At 42.6% G+C, this 21303-nt stretch overlaps 1 protein-coding gene across 5 annotated transcripts in view; it reads left to right on the top strand.

Annotated features, from left to right (window-relative positions):
* hspa12a (heat shock protein 12A) overlaps window positions 1-21303 on the top strand; it is a 103346-nt gene that overhangs the window by 43011 nt on the left and 39032 nt on the right. For 3 of the 5 annotated variants that reach the window (XM_080869283.1, XM_080869287.1, XM_080869284.1), the window contains exons 2-3: window positions 18833-18909; window positions 19361-19488. In XM_080869283.1, coding sequence (XP_080725409.1) covers window positions 18833-18909; window positions 19361-19488 — 205 coding nt within the window. The remainder of the gene's footprint in view (window positions 1-18832; window positions 18910-19360; window positions 19489-21303) is intronic. The other 2 variants (XM_080869285.1, XM_080869286.1) reach the window with 1 other exon arrangement.

Raw genomic sequence — 21303 nt, forward strand, 5'->3', positions numbered from 1 at the left:
GGGGGAATACTTTATTTTACATTTTAAAAGTAGGGGGGGCGTGGTCTGCGGTGCAGGGAGGGCGGACGCACCTGCACGGCATCCTTAATCACGCCCACCGAGTTAAAAACACGGGGACTCAGGGGTCGGTGTGTTGTTAAAATGAATCTTAATGTGAAAAGGTGCTAAAGACACAAACCAAATGAAACATGAAGTGAATTATATCCATGTGGTTGAATGTTCAGATGATTTTTCTTCTCACCTTTGTTGTGTTAGATTATAGATTTAATAAGATGGGTGCAGCGTCAGGCCTGGACCTGCTCCAGCCTTTGTCCTTCAAAGGACAAGAGAATAATCAGCATTAGCTCAGAGTAGGTTAATTACATCAGTGTAGTTCCATTCATTTGGCGTTTGCTTTATTAATCTGCTTTATTAAATATCCTTTAATTAAAGTGTAAACTGGGCAGCACGGTGGTTAGCACTGTTGCCGCACAACAAGGAGGTCCTGAGTTCAATTCCACCATCAGGCCGGGTCTTTCTGTGTGGAGTTTGCATGTTCTCCCCGTGTTTGCGTGGGTTCCCTCCGGGTACTCCTGCTTCCTCCCACCATCCAGAGACATGCAGTTTGTGGGGATAGGTTAATTGGTTAATCCAAATTGCCCATAGGTGTGAATGTGGGAGTGAATGGTTGTCTGTCTCTGTGTGTTGGCCCTGCGACAGACTGGCGACCTGTCCTGGGTGTACCCCGCCTCTCGCCCAATGACAGCTGGGATAGGCTCCAGCGCCCCCGCGACCCTGAAAAGGAGAAGTGGAAGCAGCTGGATGGATGTATAAAGTGTAAATTGTGGAGGAAAGAGAGGAAACAGCAGAAGATATTCATAGGCTATCAAATCAAATATCGTTAACTTGCATTTCATTTACAAAAAAGGGAACAGTTTCTTTTTCGTCATAGTTTCATTTTAGTACAGCAAAGAACTGTACATCAAAGTTATTTATTGACCTGCTCGCCGTCAGACTCATCCGGGCCTTGTTTTTGGCACAAAAGCCACATTTCTCACTGATGCAGGAGAAGCATTAAAATTTATGTGAATGTGACCCCTGAGCAGTGTAGTAACACTGTGTGAAAGAGAATTTCTCCATGCCAGTAAACAAGCCGAACAAAAAGCACAGTGACACAAATGCAAGAATCACTCGTTTCCACTTCTGCCAACTAGAGCTTATGTTCTAAGTGTTCCTTAGATGAGACAAAAATGGGAAAAGAAACAGAAAGAGGAGCGTGAGTGTGAACCAAACAGATTAGTTTGTTAAGTAAATTAGTGATGAGATGTTTAAAACGGGCAGGAACTAAACTCAGGGAGCTGTGAGGGGTGGAGACATGCTGCTAAGAGAAGATGGGAGCTGAAATCTCATGTTGCTCGTTTCATCTTTCCCATTAATAATGATGTCATGTAGTATGACTCAGGATCATCGCGGGAGAAGAGTTTAAGGAGATATTCACTCTCATGTTCATCATCTTATTTACTGAGTGATAGAGAAATATATTACAAGCTGAGAGGAAGGACCTAATAATGCCTTTGTTATGAGCTGCTTCATGGACTCATTCTTATATGGCACTTTTCTGCTCGACCTGATCCCTCACAGCACTTTGTACAACCTGCCCCATTCACCCAGTCACACAGGCACTTTCTGCTGATGGGCCACGCCCAGTCACGAAGCACAACTACAGTCTTTCACAGTCGTTCTGCTTCAAAGCCACACGGTCAATTATTTAATGGCGGTGAGCAGGAAGGGAGAAGGGACGACTAGGACCTCAACGCTATAACGTCATCATCAGATGAAGATGCAAAATTCAAAAGAGGAGACAACGTAGAGGTAACAGTGCACATGAATATAGTGATTAGAACTAAGTTAGAACTTGTTACTTTTAAAGTGCTGGACTAACCTTTTATGATTTGATTTGATTTGATTTGATTTGATTTGATACTAATGAGGATCTTTAATACTGTTTTTACCTTTACTGTTGTACAAAGGGTTCAGAAGGGAGTGATTTTACTTGAAGGATATTTATTAAAGTAATTTAACAAATTTAGCAACAGCAGGACAAAATAATTCAAGATTCAAAGTGTTTATTGTCATGTGCACAAAGAAATCATTTCTCTGTACAATGAAAGTCTTTCTCTGCTGTCCACACATTAATATGTGCAAACAGAACTAGAACAGGTAAAATACAAATAGTATAAATAAATAAATGGAGACAAAAATTGAAGTGTTAAATAGATGTGTGTGCAAAAGAGCTATGAGCTCAATATGCTGGTTTAATATGTGAGATGACCTGATGTGCAAAAATTATTATTACTGTTAAAATAGGTCAGCTGTTCAAGAGTCTGACAGCAGTGAGGAGGAAGGAGTTGTTGAGTCGGGACGTTCTGGATTTCACACTGTGTGGGGGTGTGTGGGGGTCTTTGAGGGTTTGTATTTTGGTTTGAGTCCACCTTGTTAGTTTAAAGTTGAGTCCTTGTCCTTAGGTGGTTATGGTTTTGGTTGTCGGATCGTGTCTTTGCTCCTGTATCTTCCTCTGTGTGTCTGTGTTCATATAGCTCTGAGTTCCTGTACCTTGCTATCTCTCTCCCTCCTCTCTGCATCTCTGTGTTCTTCCTGTGTTACGTTTAAGGTCCGCGTCTTGGGTCAGTATTTTCAGTTCTGTGTCCTTCCTGTCTCGTTATGCGTACTTGTCCTCAGCTGTGCTCCCCATGTGTTCCCACTTCCTTCATTACCTTCTGTGTATTTATGTCAGAATCTCCCTCTGTTCTGTGTGGCTTTGTCCCTCAGTGTTGTGGGCATTTCCCTGTGGTTTCCCCGCCTCCTTGTGAGTTAGTTTTAGTTCTTCCCAGTGTACTTTCGTATCGTCTTTGCCTTTCTGTTAATAAAGTCGTGTTTTGAGTTTGGCCTCCCGTTTACTAGTCCAGCATTCGACCTCCTCGGCTGTAATTGGTCCAGCCCAGAGTCGATCATGACCAACTGGCCAATCCAACACCTTTCATTATTTATACCCTTCCAAAAAAAAATCGATCGGCCCATTAAAAACAAAAAATCGCCAGCGGCCCACCAGGCAAATGCCCGGTATGCCCGATGGCCAGTCCAGCTATGACAGTGTGGGTCTGCAGGGTGTAGAGGATGGGACATATAGTCACAAAATAATGATTAAATCACCTAAGTGTAGTTATCTAATTAACTTACTCTGAGCTGATAGTTAGTGAGCCAACATAATCCCTCTCAATCCAGTTATATCGAAATATTTACTTCTTTAAAACTTTATCACTCACAGTTTACTCAATACAACCACACACACACACACACACACACACACACACACACACACACACACACACACACACACACACACACACACACACACACACACACACAACATTTGAGAAAAGGAACATCATATCAACAGTGAAATGTGGTTGGTGTTATCTTTGGCTAATATTTAAACTTGTTTGATGATCTGAAACATTTAAGTGTGAGCAACATATAAAAAGGAAAACAGGAAGGGGACATGTGTAGGAGCATGTGTGTAGAAGCGCGTATGTAGAAGCGCGTATGTAGGAGCGCGTATGTAGGAGCGCGTATGTAGGAGCGCGTATGTAGGAGCGTCTACGTAGAAGCGTGTGTGTAGGAGCGCGTACGTAGGAGCGCGTACGTAGGAGCATGCAGTGGCTGTAATTGCTGAAAGGCTGTTCTGGCATGACCAGGACGACTGTGCGTGGGGGTCTCTGCTTAGCTTCTATGAATGTGTGCTCAGATGGTAGAAGAAACAGCACATTCTCTCCTCATGCTCATTTTGTTCTTGCCCCTGATGAATGTGGCTCTTTGATAGCTGATGTGTTTTGTGTTTGTGCCCTCTGGTTTGCTTCAGTGAATTTAATGAGGTCCCCCTTCTGCTATTGTAATGGCTGCCAATCTTTGTGTGTGTCTCATCTTTGCATTTTCATATGCTGCTATTTTCTATCAAGAATCTTCTGTTTCTGTTTAGTGCGAACTTTGATTTGTTTTTGAGTTTATGACAGTGAAAAGTGAACTAACACACATAATAGGGTCGGGTTACATTGTTGGTAAGATTGGCTGTCGAGTAAGAAATAAAGGCTCTCTAATTTCTTTATGGTATGTAGTATGGTGGAGAGATGGAACCACAAATCCAGAAAAAATGCATTTCATGAAAGTTATAAATGATTTTATAAGTATTTGAATTCCAAGCAAAACACAACTTGGCACATGGTGGAGAAACCCTTGCTGGTTAGCACAGTGGTAAGATGTTTCTTTTGTGCAGTGATCTGAGGAGAGGAGGAGAATGCTTTAAAATCAAAGTACAGAGGCAGGCCTAGTGGACGTCTGGAGCTCTGTTTCCTGAGAGAAGGGATTTCATGTTTTACTCAAGTAGACGCGGATCCTATAGAATCCACTTATTTTTCAGCTCAAATTCAGAGCTGTATAGAATTGGAAATATAGAGACACTCCCAATAACATTATAAGATCACTCCCTACTCCTCTGGAACAAAGAACACAAAGGACCAATCAGAGCAGTGGAGATAATATGCATCCACTTTAAATGATAAGGACTTCACTTCTTTGTAGCCTCATTCAGCATTGTTTACTGCCACGTATTCAACATACATGTCTGTAAACAACACTCCAGAAATGTCTCCCCTTATAATTTGGGATTGTGCAAAAACATACCTTCAAGAACGAATGATAGCGTATACAAGCCAAACAAAAAGAATTGGAGAACAATTTCGCTAGCGTTTTTCGCTACTCAGGTTAAACATGATATATAAGTCACTTAGATAACTTAAAAATGTTGTTGTTTGGCTTTTTTCAGTATTTTATTTGTTCCTGAGTAAATCGGTTTGGCTGAGATTAAAGTTATAGTTTTTACACAGCTGAATAAACGTCATAAACAGCTGGGCTCAACAAATATTCTGAAGGAACTGAGTACAGCACATAGAGAACTCAATAACTTATCCGGTCTGTAACTCATTAACCGTTTCTGGGTCCAAAACTCCGTCCGCTTCAGGTCCCAAAGTCAAACCAACACTGCGGCATCACTGAGAGTTAAACTGTCTAAATTCTTTCATCTTTAATAAAATGGTCAGCGTTGCTTCTTTACCAGGTGTAACAATTAAGTTTAACATCCAGGCATCCATGAAAACAGAATTTATTACATTTTAATATTATATAAATATTATATTAATAAATATTATATAATTATTAATATCTAATATTACTCTTATTGTTGTTTCTGGGTCACAAAATAAATGTTTAACATATTTTCAGGCGAGAATGTAGCTGTGTAAACCTCAACTATCTGCTCAGTTTATCAAGACACCACATATTTTCAAAAGTGCTCCGACGTTTTCGGAGACGTCTGTTACCCACTAGCTCGATAGCTAGCCGGGGGCAAGGCTCAGTAGAGCCGTGAGAACACCGGACTCCCGGCAAATTGTTTTCAAACCCACCGCCGTCTTTCGCTACTCAGGTTAAACATGATATATAAGTCACTTAGATAACTTAAAAATGTTGTTGTTTGGCTTTTTTCAGTGTTTTATTTGTTCCTGAGTAAATCGGTTTGGCTGAGATTAAAGTTATAGTTTTTACACAGCTGAATAAACGTCAAGCAGACAGCTGATTATCAGAAGTGTGAGATGCTCGAGTATATACTCTAGGGCTGCCACGATTAGTCGACTAGTCACGATTATGTCGACTATTAAAATCGTCGACGACTAATTTAATAGTCGACGCATCGTTTGAAGCTTTGTAAGATCACAAAGGACGCAGGAATGAGTAGTAGGATTTAAGAGTGTAATAATGGACTGAAACAGAAGATGGCAGCACTGCATGTACAAGGATGCCAGCTGCCGTTAAACCCCGAAGAAGAAGAAGCTGTGTCCCAGAATTCATAGCGCAGCCCAGCACAGTTGTCAACAATGGCGGCAGCTAGTTAGTTTTAACTTTACTCTTATTATTCTTTCTGGGTCACAAAATAAACGTTTAACATATTTTCAGGCGAGAATGTAGCTGTGTAAACCTCAAATATCTGCTCAGTTTATCAAGACACCACATATTTTCAAAAGCGCTCCGACGTTTTCGGAGATGTCTGTTACCCACTAGCTCGTTAGCTAGGCGGGGGCAAGGCTAACTAGAGCCGTGAGAACACCGGACTCCCGGCAAATCGTTTTCAAACCCACCGCCGTCTTTCGCTAGTCAGGTTAAACATATATATAAGTCACTTAGATAACTTACAAATGTTATTGTTTGGCTTTCTTTAGTATTTTATTTGTTCCTGAGTAAATCGGTTTGGCTGAGATTAAAGTTATAGTTTTTGCACAGCTAAAACTGTCAAGCAGACAGCTGATTATCAGAAGTGTGAGATGCTCGAGAATTTACTCCGGTGTCCTGTTATATTTTAGAAAGCAAGGAGTTTATTAAACTTCACCGAAACAATCTGCAAATTTCATTAAAAATTAATAAACTACCATCTTGTCTTTATTTTTAGTTAGCACAAACACTTCAAGCTGTAAGCTAATGATAGTTATATAAGACCAGATGCTGCTGGTGCAATAAGCTGTACGCTGTACGTCCAATGGATGATGATCTGATTAGTCGACTAATCGCAAAAATAATCGGTGACTAGTCGACTATCAAAATAATCGTTTGTGGCAGCCCTAATATACTCCAGTGTCCTGTTATATTTTAGATAGCAAGGAGTTTATTAAACTTCACCGAAACAATCTGCAGATTTCATTAAAATTTAATAAACTGTCATCTTGTCTTTATTTTTAGTTAGCACATACCTTACACACTTAAAGCTGTAAGCTAGTGATAGTTATATAAGAGCAGATGCTGCTGGTGCAATAAGCTGAAGGTTTTATGTCCAATGGATGATGATCTGATTAGTCGACTAATCACAAAAATAATCAGTGAGTAGTTGACTATCAAAGTAATTGTTTGTGGCAGCCCTACACTCACTGTAACGCCCTCATGAGTGTAACACCGAGTGTGTCACTCAGCTCCTCACTCACTGTAACACCCTCGGATCTCACTCACTGTAACGCCCTCGGATCTCACTCACTGTAACGCCCTCGGATCTCACTCGCTGTAACGCCCTCATGAGTGTAACACCGAGTGTGTTACTCACTGTAACACACTCATGAGTGTAACACCGAGTGTGTCACTCAGCTCCTCACTCACTGCAACGCACTGGGATTTCACTCACTGTAACGCCCTCGGATCTCACTCACTGTAACGCCCTCGGATCTCACTCACTGTAACGCCCTCGGCTCTCACTCACTGTAACGCACTCGGCTCTCACTCACTGTAACGCACTCGGCTCTCACTCACTGTAACGCCCTCGGCTCTCACTCACTGTAACGCCCTCATGAGTGTAACACCGAGTGTGTTACTCACTGTAACGCACTCATGAGTGTAACACCGAGTGTGTCACTCAGCTCCTCACTCACTGCAACGCACTGGGATTTCACTCACTGTAACGCCCTCGGCTCTCACTCACTGTAACGCCCTCGGATCTCACTCACTGTAACGCCCTCATGAGTGTAACACCGAGTGTGTTACTCACTGTAACGCACTCATGAGTGTAACACCGAGTGTGTCACTCAGCTCCTCACTCACTGCAACGCACTGGGATCTCACTCACTGTAACGCCCTCGGCTCTCACTCACTGTAACGCCCTCGGATCTCACTCACTGTAACGCCCTCGGATCTCACTCACTGTAACGCCCTCGGCTCTCACTCACTGTAACGCCCTCGGCTCTCACTCACTGTAACGCACTCGGCTCTCACTCACTGTAACGCCCTCGGCTCTCACTCACTGTAACGCCCTCGGCTCTCACTCACTGTAACGCCCTCATGAGTGTAACACCGAGTGTGTTACTCACTGTAACGCACTCATGAGTGTAACACCGAGTGTGTCACTCAGCTCCTCACTCACTGCAACGCACTGGGATTTCACTCACTGTAACGCCCTCGGCTCTCACTCACTGTAACGCCCTCATGAGTGTAACACCGAGTGTGTTACTCACTGTAACGCACTCATGAGTGTAACACCGAGTGTGTCACTCAGCTCCTCACTCACTGCAACGCACTGGGATCTCACTCACTGTAACGCCCTCGGCTCTCACTCACTGTAACGCCCTCGGATCTCACTCACTGTAACGCCCTCGGATCTCACTCACTGTAACGCCCTCGGCTCTCACTCACTGTAACGCCCTCGGCTCTCACTCACTGTAACGCACTCGGCTCTCACTCACTGTAACGCCCTCGGCTCTCACTCACTGTAACGCCCTCATGAGTGTAACACCGAGTGTGTTACTCACTGTAACGCACTCATGAGTGTAACACCGAGTGTGTCACTCAGCTCCTCACTCACTGCAACGCACTGGGATTTCACTCACTGTAACGCCCTCGGCTCTCACTCACTGTAACGCCCTCGGATCTCACTCACTGTAACACCCTCATGAGTGTAACACCGAGTGTGTTACTCACTGTAACGCACTCATGAGTGTAACACCGAGTGTGTTACTCACTGTAACGCACTCATGAGTGTAACACCGAGTGTGTCACTCAGCTCCTCACTCACTGCAACGCACTGGGATCTCACTCACTGTAACGCCCTCGGCTCTCACTCACTGTAACGCACTCGGCTCTCACTCACTGTAACGCCCTCGGATCTCACTCACTGTAACGCCCTCGGATCTCACTCACTGTAACGCACTCGGCTCTCACTCACTGTAACGCCCTCGGATCTCACTCACTGTAACACCCTCGGATCTCACTCACTGTAACGCCCTCGGCTCTCACTCACTGTAACGCCCTCGGATCTCACTCACTGTAACGCCCTCGGATCTCACTCACTGTAACGCCCTCGGATCTCACTCACTGTAACGCCCTCGGATCTCACTCACTGTAACGTGCTCGGATCTCACTCACTGTAACGCCCTCGGCTCTCACTCACTGTAACGCCCTCATGAGTGTAACACCGAGTGTGTTACTCACTGTAACGCACTCATGAGTGTAACACCGAGTGTGTCACTCAGCTCCTCACTCACTGCAACGCACTGGGATTTCACTCACTGTAACGCCCTCGGCTCTCACTCACTGTAACGCCCTCGGATCTCACTCACTGTAACGCCCTCATGAGTGTAACACCGAGTGTGTTACTCACTGTAACGCACTCATGAGTGTAACACCGAGTGTGTTACTCACTGTAACGCACTCATGAGTGTAACACCGAGTGTGTCACTCAGCTCCTCACTCACTGCAACGCACTGGGATCTCACTCACTGTAACGCCCTCGGCTCTCACTCACTGTAACGCACTCGGCTCTCACTCACTGTAACGCCCTCGGATCTCACTCACTGTAACGCCCTCGGCTCTCACTCACTGTAACGCACTCGGCTCTCACTCACTGTAACGCCCTCGGATCTCACTCACTGTAACGCCCTCGGCTCTCACTCACTGTAACGCCCTCGGATCTCACTCACTGTAACGCCCTCGGCTCTCACTCACTGTAACGCCCTCGGATCTCACTCACTGTAACGCCCTCGGATCTCACTCACTGTAACGCCCTCGGCTCTCACTCACTGTAACGTCCTCGGATCTCACTCACTGTAACGCCCTCGGCTCTCACTCACTGTAACGCCCTCGGCTCTCACTCACTGTAACGCCCTCGGATCTCACTCACTGTAACGCCCTCGGCTCTCACTCACTGTAACGCCCTCATGAGTGTAACACCGAGTGTGTCACTCAGCTCCTCACTCACTGTAACGCACTCGGCTCTCACTCACTGTAACGCCCTCGGATCTCACTCACTGTAACGCACTCGGCTCTCACTCACTGTAACGCCCTCGGATCTCACTCACTGTAACGTCCTCGGATCTCACTCACTGTAACGCCCTCATGAGTGTAACACCGAGTGTGTTACTCAGCTCCTCACTCACTGTAACGCACTCAGCTCCTCACTCAGTGTGTTACAGTGTGGTTTGCTAAGCAGACAAAAAAAAAAACACCTTACCCGTGTCGTCAAGGCAACCAGAGGGAGGGAGCAATACTCCAACAATGGCACACTGTGTATGCTGACCGCTTTAAACAGAAAGCCAGCTTCATAAGCAGAGAGTCGACATACCTGGTCATCACCTTTTTACACTTTTACCTTGGGGGAATAGATACTGGACATTTAAAACCAGGAAAGAGTGAAAAGCAGCTTCCTCCTCATGGCTGTGGCCTTTATTAGCAAACTGTTGGGACTGATTTAGTGCACGGGCACATGCACAACTTTGCAATCTTTGCAGTCATGTAAAAAAACAGAATGTCTGCACTTGCTCTCATAACAACAACACAACGTTTGCAAATATTCCTGTTGTTCGTACATAGCTCTTTTTATTCTTAGATCTTTATATTAGTTTTTTGCCTTTTTAAAGTGAAGTTTATCCCTTTTTGCTGGTTAATTGTCACCAAACAAAATGTCTTTGTATCTTTCTACAATGACAAGTATATGATCTTAAATGTTGAATGTGCCTGTTCAGCTATGTTATTATGATGTCAGAGAAGAGCCTCCACATTGTGGAGAGGCCAGTTGTAGTGCTGGGTGTCATCACTGATTTCTACAACTTATTCAGTTCGGAGTAACAAGATTTCGATTTGATTGAATTCATTTCAGTTTTGACTCAGACAGGCAGAAATATTACATTTATCTTGGATACGTACTGCTGAAAGAAGCTTGTAAATTCTAAATATTTAATTCCATTTTTTTTGACTGTTTCTCTGCAATTACAAACTCGGTGTAAACTATCTTGGTATAAAACAAAGCTGACACTGTGAGACTTCATCAGAGGTGTGAGCATCACAGCAGATGCCTTTGTGTCAAAGTAACTGAGGCTAAAACAGAAAAACATGATGGCCTGGCTTTTTATAGCAGGTAAAATACCATGAATCAATATGTGAACATTACCTGATGCTGCTGAAGTGAAGCAGAGCAAAGTTACAGAGGTTTGATTTGAGACACTGATAAGCAATCATTTGTAAAAGTCTTTGCTGTTAAACAGCAGAAATCAGACTTTCTTGTCAAATTCATTGAAATAAAAAAAACAGCGCCTGGTGCATAACAAGCAAATAATGCAGAAAATAGAGATTTTTTGATGGGAAACTGGAAGTACACTGAGAGACAGCTGTGTGCAAAGCACAACCCGTGCCGGCATTCCGTATTATCATTCCTTATCCATGCATGCTGACCTGTGGTTTAAAGTAATGTAATGCTGCAGCTACACCAGCTCACTCTTGTTTCTTTCTATAATGTTATTCAGCTTTTCATCCAGTGAACAGTGATCCTTAATGGTCCAAATTATGCTGAGTTTTATTTTATTTTATGATATAAAAATGCCTCAGTCTTGTGAGCACACCTGTGTGCACACAGGTGTGCTCACAGATGTGCACACAGGTGTGAACACCTGTGTGGATGAGAGCACATGTATTCAAAAGGTTTCTCCAGGCCCCAGAGTGCGAGAGCCCAAGGAGGATCATCGGAGAGGCATCTGTGCCCCTGAGACAAGGGGTCACTCAGCAGCCACGGAGCAGAAGTCAGAGGGGGCTGCAGTGGCGTGCCCACAGGCTCTGCCAGCAGCCAACTGTGCCATCCTTCTTCTTAAAGAAGAACCCAGCGGTGGCTGGGAAGGTGGCGGGTCAAATAAAGCCCTGTTGGAGAGCCTCTGTAATGTACTCCTCCATAGCCTTATTTTCCCTAGGGGATAGGGAGAGCAGGTGACCACGAGGGGATACTGCTCCATGGGGAGCTCGATGGCCATGTCGTAGGACATGTTGGTTGGACCAGTGAACATGATACTGGTCTGGTATCAGATTGGGTAGAGATCTGAAGTGTGTGTGAAGTGACAGGAATGAAACGGTCGACCGGGGTTAACAGAATGTAGAGAAGCTAGATTTTGGTCAGTGGAGTTGAGACCTCGAGAGAGGTGAAACGCTTCCTTAAGCAGGAAGCCAGAGGCGGTGCAGCTGTAGCTCTCTGGAAGCAGAAGTGTTTAAAGACCCTTCAAGGTCGTCACATAACTCGTTGGTATGTCTTTAGAGTGAGATCTACGGTCTCATTCAGTCTCAGGAGCCTCACATCCAGTCATCTCATCTCGGACGTAATCGGCCAATCCCTCCATTAAAATTGATCAGAGTTTTGAATTTCTGTAACAAACGTTTGACAAGTTTGTCTTTTCTAGTGTTTTTGAAACATCTTTGAGTTCAGCCCTTTGTGATTCTTATCATTTCCATCAAATGATGTGGCATGCTTCACATTCCTAACACATTACACCATCCATAGCAGTGAAGCATGATTATTTCACATTGACATCTGATGTGTTTTCATTGTCTTATTTACTATCACCTGATAAATTTCTTAGCTATATTGTTTTCTCCTTATTCACCTTGTTTTTATGGAAATGTGTTTCAGTGATAGCGATGCAGGAACTGTGTTGCACATTAGTGCAAAGCTGTGACAAGTTAGTAACATTTTAAGCCATGTTAAACGCAGCTTTCTTTTCAGGGGCATGTATGGATAAAAATGACAAATATGTATTTGATACTTGCACATATTGATAGCTTCTCATTTACCAAACCTAAACGTCTTTCCTTTGTGTGGTGGATAATCGTGCTCATACTGTCTCAACTCTCACAATCCAGAAATATGTACTGAACAAACTCATGACAATGAAAGGTCGTTTACAGAACGCCTGGCATTAAAGGAATGTTTGGATGTACATAATAATATTCATGTCCTGATCGTTAACAATCCTAAAAGCCATTGGGGTGCTCTATGGCAAACAAATACTTTAGCTTGTGTTCCTTGAGAACAATAAAGATATAGACTCTGCCCTGCTTGTGCTTTTATTTGACCAAAAAGGGCAGTGGGATTAAAAAGCGTGCAAGAAAAGCAGGAACACTCCGACCTGCATTGTACTTAACTCGATGTGCTCTACAGTCCCTTATAGTAGTATTACCCTCTTGTAGGGCTGCTCGATTATGGCAAAAATGATAATAACGATTATTTTCACTGAAATTGAGATCTCGATTATTTGATGATATTTATTTAACAGTAACAATGTGTTGAATAATGGCTTTAAAGTAGGGCTGCTCAATTAATCGAATTTTAATCATGATTACAATCTGGGCTTTCAACGATCATTAAAAAGGACTGAGACGATTATTAGCCCCTCCCTCGTGCTTTACTCTTGCGCTGCTCCGTGTGGCAAATCGAGCGCACCTCTCTGCATTTCGAACACGTGTCACAACAATTAAGAGGACCCGAGGGAAGCTCGGAAAGCTAAGCAGAAGTTATTTGGAGAGGAGAGTGACTGCCGTTGGTTGAAAAGAGGTAAAAAGCTTCAGTGGTGTGGAAACATTATGGGTTCAGTCAGACGTGGATCAAGTAGACACAGTGTGTAAACTTTGCTACGGTGTCGTAGCTGCACCACAGAGCAACACTGCAAAGTTCACTAAACATAGATGTTTACATTTTTCATTTATTTCTTATATTGCAAACATTTGCACTGTTATCAGTATTTGCACACTATTTTATATTATTTTTTAAAGTCATTGTTCAACACATTGTTATTGTTAACCCTTTAAAGCCGGTCAGAGCAGCACGCTCCGTTTTGTGTAACTATTTTTAAATCCCTGTAGAACCTGAACCGTGTAAGCTAGCGCAATAATTTGTTTTGCATATGAAACCGGAGGAGTTGTACTTACATCTTATGCCATCAGCTTGTCCTCGGTCACGGTTTCCTTCCACATAAAGCTTTGCAAAAATTGCATAAAAAGCGCTTGCAGGAACAAAAACACAATATTCCAGAAACACGCTTTGCCGATCCGATCAGCTGTTCGTAACACTTCCCACATTGAAACAGACGTCAAGGCGAACTGTTGCATGTCCGCCATTTCCTGTCTGAAATCGGAAGTGACGTCATTTTTGCAGAAAATGTAGTTTTTTTTACTTGTAGGCCTTAAAAGCCTATACTGGTCATGTTTGACTTTTCTGAATAGTTTCTGGGATGCTTAGAACTCGAATTGCACTGCTGGAAATAGTTTATTTTGATGCACATGCTGTTTTCTTTGCAAATTTGCATCATAGGATTGTTTTTTGTTTTTCCTGCAGTATATAAAAATTGCTGTATCTCCAAAATAAAACTATGAAGACACTCAAAATAAATTTCCTGTTGTTGTAAACTATTTTTTGCAACTTTTTTGTATTTAAAGCTTTGAGGGATAAGCCTCTTAAATTTCTCCAAGTAGAAATATATGTAAAAAAACAAAAACAATTTTCAATTTTTTTGTAGTTTATTGCACTTTTTTGCAATTAATGTAATTACTATGCACTTAATGCATACATATTATGGGCTATAACAGTTGTATTGATGTATAGCAACTTGAAATGCTCCCAAAAATGGCTCCACAGCATGTAAAAAAATAAAATAAGCTCTGGCGGACTTGGTTCTATGGTAGGTCTTAAAGGGTTAAATAAATATTGTCAAATAATCGAGATCTCAATTTCAGTGAAAATAATCGTGATTATCATTTTTGCCATAATCAAGCAGCCCTACTTTAAAGATTGTCATAAAATAGTGTGCAAATACTGATAACAGTGCAAATGTTTTCAATATAAGAAATAAATGAAAAATGTAAACATCTATGTTTAGTGAACTTTGCAGTGTTGCTCTGTGGTGCAGCTACGACACCGTAGCAAAGTTTACACACTGTGTCTACTTGATCCACGTCTGACTCCGCCAACCCATAATGTTTCCACACCACTGAAGTTTTGTTTTACCTCTTTTCAACCAGCGGCAGTCACTCTCCTCTCCAAATAACTTCTGTTTAGCTTTCCGAGCTTCCCTCGGGTCCTCTTAATCAGCGGTCCCCAACCCCCGGGCCTCGGACCGGTACCGGTACCCGCGAAAGTTGAGGCTCAGGTGTGAAATGTATAGTTTTCAGGGTTTTTATCGGTTTTCAGCGTTATTTTGTTATCGTTTTTATAGTCAACTCTGTTTTCCTGGGTCTTTTCACGTGTGTTATGAATAAATTTTCTTTTTTTCAGTACCGGTACTAGTTTTATTTTGTTGTATTTATCCGCGACACCTTAAAGGCCGGTCCATGAAAATATTGTCGGGCATAAACCGGTCCGTGGTGCAAAAAAGGTTGGAGACTGCTGCTCTTAATTGTTGTGACACGTGTTCGAAATGCAGAGAGGTGCGCTCGATTTGCCACACGGAGCAGCGCGAGAGTAAAGCACGAGGGAGGGGCTAATAATCGTCTCAGTCCTTTTTAATGATCGTTGAAAGCCCAGATCGTAATCGAGATTAAAATTCGATTAATTGAGCAGCCCTACCCTCTTGGTTGTCATTGGTTGGCTTGAACAAAGCATGGTCATCTGGAGGGTTTTCTGCCAGATGCACAGATCTAACCCTGACCACAGGCTTTCCTGTGTTGCACCTAAGCAAACTGCAGGAGGAAACTAAGAATATTTTCAAAATGAAACGATTAAAAACACATTTCTAATCTGTGGATCTCAGTCCTCTGTCACTTGTTTGACCCAGTCATCCACTACAACGTGCCCTCTGTGTGGACTCTTCATACTAATTTACCAGACTTTTGTCTCTTTGTTTAACTGGTTGATTAAATGTTAGTTTTTGCATTTTCTTGTTTGATCATTTGGAAACATAAGGGCATGACTAATAGTTTAACCTTTACTTTGGAAAATGAAATCTTAGGTTTGAACATCATATAGAGTAAATGTAATAAATAACACTTTGTTTTTAAAGCTTAGTTTCTATTTTGTCTTAAAATTGATAGATTTGTGAATTAAAGTTCAGCGACTTGAACTCTATAAAAAGTTCAATGAACTTTAATTATTTTTAGTGGATTGAATGCAGTTTAATTTAATGTGCACTAACAGTTCATCATGTTTGTTTGTCTAAAATATTTTCAATCGTTAGTTTTCATATAGATAGTATAGAAATGTGATTAATGGGGAAGAATGATGACGTGGTTGGACAAACCCAGCAGTCTTATCACTGTATGGACGACACAGGGTTGCCGCAGGATGACTTAAATTATTGTGTGATTGTCACGGATGAGAGAACGGATGAATGCTGGAGGGGAAGAATTAGAATTTCAGCGTAAACATGCCTTAGACATTAAATGAATCATTGAACAGAAGTGAACACTCTGCTGGCACAGAAAGATTGAAATATTATTTATTATAAGATTACCGTTACTTTACTTTGCTAATTGTGATGAGATTTTTCGACCCTTTGTTGGGAATAAAACTCCAGGCTGTAAAGTGATTTGGGAGAGTGGACTGTGGCTAGATGGAGTCTAGCCACAGGTGGTCTGTAATTCTGCACTGTAATTGCCTGGCAAAGTGTATTATGGGTCTTCAGACCACTCATCCACTCTGTAGGGGATGGCAAGAGAAAAGGGTGAATGAGCTGGAAAAATAGGATGGATAACACGATGTCCCGCCGTGAGACAATTCTGCCAGACACTTACAATATGTCTGGGGAGTATTATTATTGTATGCATTCAAAGAACACTTTCACTGAAGGTTATTAAGCCAGACTAATGAAAATGATGGAAGCAAATGGGTAGACAATCTCCTATTCTACTGAAATGCCATTGTGTTTTGAAGACAGGTGTAACAGACATTTTCTGCACTTTCCACACAGAAAATGTTGTCATTTGGCTGTTTGACACCCACAAAGCAGCATCCTTTCACTTCTGGGCCATTTACAGAGTTCATGGTCAGCAGCCTCTGCAGGAACACGGTTTTCTTTGGTGTTCTGGGTCATTTCTTTGGTGCTTACCAACTATGGAAGCAGCATGTCTTAGTTTCAGAGCCTTATTGCCTTCTTGTGTTCAAGAAAAAAGTCAGTGTGACCATGGAAATCTTTAGTCAGCTGGCCTTGATAACAATTTGTTATGTTTATCGTAGTATTGTGCTTAAAGTGTGGAGCTAATTTAAGTCAGTGGCTAAGCTAGGCTTCTGTTAGCAGTGTCCTTTAAATTACGGTGTCGTCTGGATGGAGATCAGGACAAACCTGCTAATAGTGGCTGTCAGTTGATTATTTAACCAACAGGAAGTTTATTTTCAGGTTTAATTAAGTACTAATTACTAAGTTAATGTAAGTCTGTCATTTTTAAATAAAATAATATCTCAAAGTTGTCCCCTAACAGGAGTATGGCTGCATCGCAGGGTTGAGTCAGGAGTCGACTGATGCAGGAAGCATGCTGTGCATGTTGTTTTTGTAGATGAATGAATGGTTGTCTCCAACAATGTAACATTTAAAAAAGAGTGCGTATGGCCTCAGCCTTAGAGGCTCGTTTGTGGGTAATGTGAAAGGTCAGAAGATGCAAGGAGATACATTGAATGTTTCAGTTTGGGATAAAAAAGATGAGCAGGAGAGAAAATGAACCCTTATCATAAAAATGTTCATTTAACTAGCTCTATATCATATAGACAGTGCTGGGAAGGTTACTTTCAAAATGTATCCCACTACAGATTACATGCCCCAAAATGTATTCTGTAATGTATTCTGTTACGTTACTCAATGAGAGTAATGTAACTGAGTACTTTGGATTACTTAATATATTACCATGCTTTTTACAGCTACATGAATGTCCTATTGCTGTGTGATTTATTACTATTACTGATGGCTACTCTCCACACCAACACCAGCTAGATGTTTAAATCTTAATATAAATGAGTAACAGTAGGTGGACATTAGGTAAGGCTGCACTTTTTGCAGCGATCTCGTGTAGAAACTATTCCACGCGTATATAAAACAGGTCCGCGGCTCTGAACTGTAGTAAAGGGACCTCTGACTAATACGTCGGGTTCGTGTCGGCTCATAGCTGAAAACTAGCTTTACTTTGTTGTCTGGGTCAACTTTGCTAGTGAGAAACAGAGAGAGGCGTTGAAAGACTCCAACAGAACTTATTGTTTCAGAGTAGGGCTGCTCGATTAGGGCAAAAATGATAATCACGATTATTTTCACTGAAATTGAGATCTCGATTATTTGACATATTTATTTAACAATAACAATGTGTTGAATAATGACTTTAAAGACTGTCAAGCACAAGTAAAGCACGAGGGAGGGGCTAATAATCGGCTCAGTCCTTTTTAATGATTGTTGAAAGCCCAGATCGTAATCGAGATTAAAATTTGATTTATTAAGCAGCCCTATTTCAGAGGAAAACACGAACACGGTGTACAGTCGAGTCTTAATAGCTGGGCTCGTCAGGCTCTCTGTTTGGCTGCAGTGGTTATTATTATATTTACATGCTTCAAATATTTCTTTATGTCGTTATGCGGGCTGTAGAGGTGACCTGGGCCACGAGACTGAGACACAGGCACTGAATGCCACCTTTTTAAATGGTAACCTTTAAACTAACAGAATACAGTTACTCATATTGTATTTTACATACGTAACACCGGTACATGTATTCTGTTACTCCCCAACACTGCATATAGATGTATAAATGATGACCTGCAGATCTGTAGTCCTTGTTCACTACACAGTAGCAAAAGCTTACAGCTGCACAAATGCACGGCATAAAAAGAAGGTGCATAAAATGAAAACGTGTAAAAGGAATAAATTTCCTACTGATGTTCAAATAAAGACATGCTTTAAAAATGACACGACAGCGTGCAACTTTATATAAATACTCAATAGAAAGGGAACTGCATCATAGGACTGCATAATAAATCCTTTGCTGTCTTCATGTACAGATGCAATGGCTGATCCTTCTCCAGCAAAGAGCATGGGCGACCCTGGAATTACACCTCTCTCTCCTTCACACACTCAGGTGACTCATGTGTTCATGTTTGTAATTATTGTTCCTGCAGGACGAGTGTGATCTGACACGTTTCTTCTCATTCTGGTAATCTGATTACCTTTGTATCATGCTTGAGTGCCACAACACCTGGCATTGGAGGGTCATGATCTATTTAACATATCCTACAGCAGTAACAGCAAAGTCCTTACAAACTGTTAGGTAGAGACCGTCTGCTCTTCACTCATATATGTTACATAACAGCAGGACACCAAGACTGAGTAAATGCAGAAATAAACCTGCAGTCTCCATCATCACGGTGCCATTCAAAGTGAACACTGAACATCCTGCAGATATTTACTCACCTGTGATATCACTTTACCATTTTGATGTTGTTATTTTTTATTTGCATATGCTGATTGGTTGTTTTGAACTCATCATATGTCCTAACACCATCAAACTGTCTGTTCCTCTTTGTGCACAGCAGAATGATACAGACCAGGTACCGTCAGGGCCGTCCTTTGTGGTCGTAGTTGCCATTGACTTTGGCACCACATCCAGCGGTTATGCTTACGCCTTTGCTAAGGAACCAGAGTGCATTCACACCATGAGGTAGGCTGACACTGCAGTGGAAACTGAGGTGGAATGTGATGGTGGGCTGGTGGTGCACTGAACTTGATCAGTTCGGCTGTGAACAAAAATTAAAAACAGTCTTTTATCACCAAGGCTGAAGGAAGATGTTCTGGCAGGCAAATGAAAACTAAATGTAGCTAATTGGACATGTGACACAGAAAAGTGTCAGCAAAACAGACAAAAGAAGGAAGAATATTAACCTAAAGTTACTTTTTAATGTTTAATCGATTGCGCAAATAATTTAAAAGATTCATTTCATGATGAACATCCAGCATAAAGGTAAAAACAGTGCTTTTGTTTGCCTGTTGGACTTTAATCTGTGAGACTGTGTGCGGAGACCTCTGGCAGGCACAGAGGTAACTGGAGCTGCGCAGGGCTCCGCCCAGGCAGCGCTGACACCGCGTGCAGTTCCTCGGGGGCTACCTAGCCTCTGGGGAGGCCCTGGAGTGAATAACTGTACCTAAAGCAGCTAAACTGTGAGAAACACCCTGGGTGGGAATGAGATTTTCTCCCTGCATAGAGATAATGGATGGCTGAGAGGGCGACAGAACTGGAGATTGAGCTACAGGTAACAGGGACACTGAAGACTGAGCTGAATGCTGCTGGGCACGGCCCCGGAGTAAATAGTCCCAAAGTCAGAAAACCCATGATTAACGTCTCTTTCGCTCACCACAGCCAGCAATTCAGAAGTCTCCGGGTCTAGCTGAGGCGAAGGGCGTCGGCATGATCGCCGCTTCCCTTTTGAAGGCTGGACCGACGGGCCGGACAGAACGTCCTCCGGCGGGCTGGTCGGTTTGTACTGTCACGGCTCGCGGGATGAGCCGTGTGGACCCAAGATGCTGGCAGCTGAGATGCAGGGGAATTTTATTGAAGGTGGAGATACAAACAGAAACGGCAAAGGCGTGGAGGAAACTAAGCAAAACCTAAACTGGAAAAAACTAACAAAACAAACCTGAAACGTCAACTGGAGACCCGAGGAGAAAAACATAGGAACACACAGATACACAGGTTGACGGAGGGAAATAACGCAGACGAACCGGCAACAGGCTGGAGAACACACAGGGCGTAAATACACACAGCAGTAATCAAGGGATGGGAGACAGGAGGGCAACACAGCTGGGAGAAGTCAGAGCTGACGAGACAGGGGAAACGTACCGAACACACTCACATGAGACAGAGACCTTCAGAATAAAACAGGAAACTCACAGAGCCAGACAAGACACTGAACTTAACAGATTCACAAGCAGAGTGACACCATGGACAGACGGAGGGAACACGGAGAAGTGTGAGCACAGAGTAACTCTGGGAAACCAAATAACAAAACCTAAAAACAAGGACTCAGCAGTTCTACAAAACTATGAGCTAGAAATACTGGGACAGAAACCAAAACACAAACACTCATAATTCATAATAACATCAAAAGTAAAAGTACAAAACCCAAAAACACTGGGTCACCGAACCAGGACTGTGACAACAATTGTGCCGATTAGTTGGTTAGTTGACTAGTAACGCTCAGTCCTAATATACAGATGTATATGTATATATTCATGTCTGACCTCGAGGTGATAACTTAGACAGGAAGTCACCTAGGATTTTCATGTTGGTGCCCAAACCACCTGAACTGGCTCCTTTTCATGTGGAGGAGCAGCGGCTCTACTCTGAGCCCCTCACTCTCTCTCCAAGGGAGAATCCAGCCACCCTTCAGAGAAAATTTGCTGCTTGTATCCATGATCTCTGTCTTTCCGTCACTATACAAAGCTCGAATGCTTGTGCTCTGTAATTGACAGCTAACTA

This window comes from Rhamphochromis sp. 'chilingali' (assembly GCF_963969265.1).
Source record: "Rhamphochromis sp. 'chilingali' genome assembly, chromosome: 20".
NCBI lineage: Eukaryota > Metazoa > Chordata > Actinopteri > Cichliformes > Cichlidae > Rhamphochromis > Rhamphochromis sp. 'chilingali'.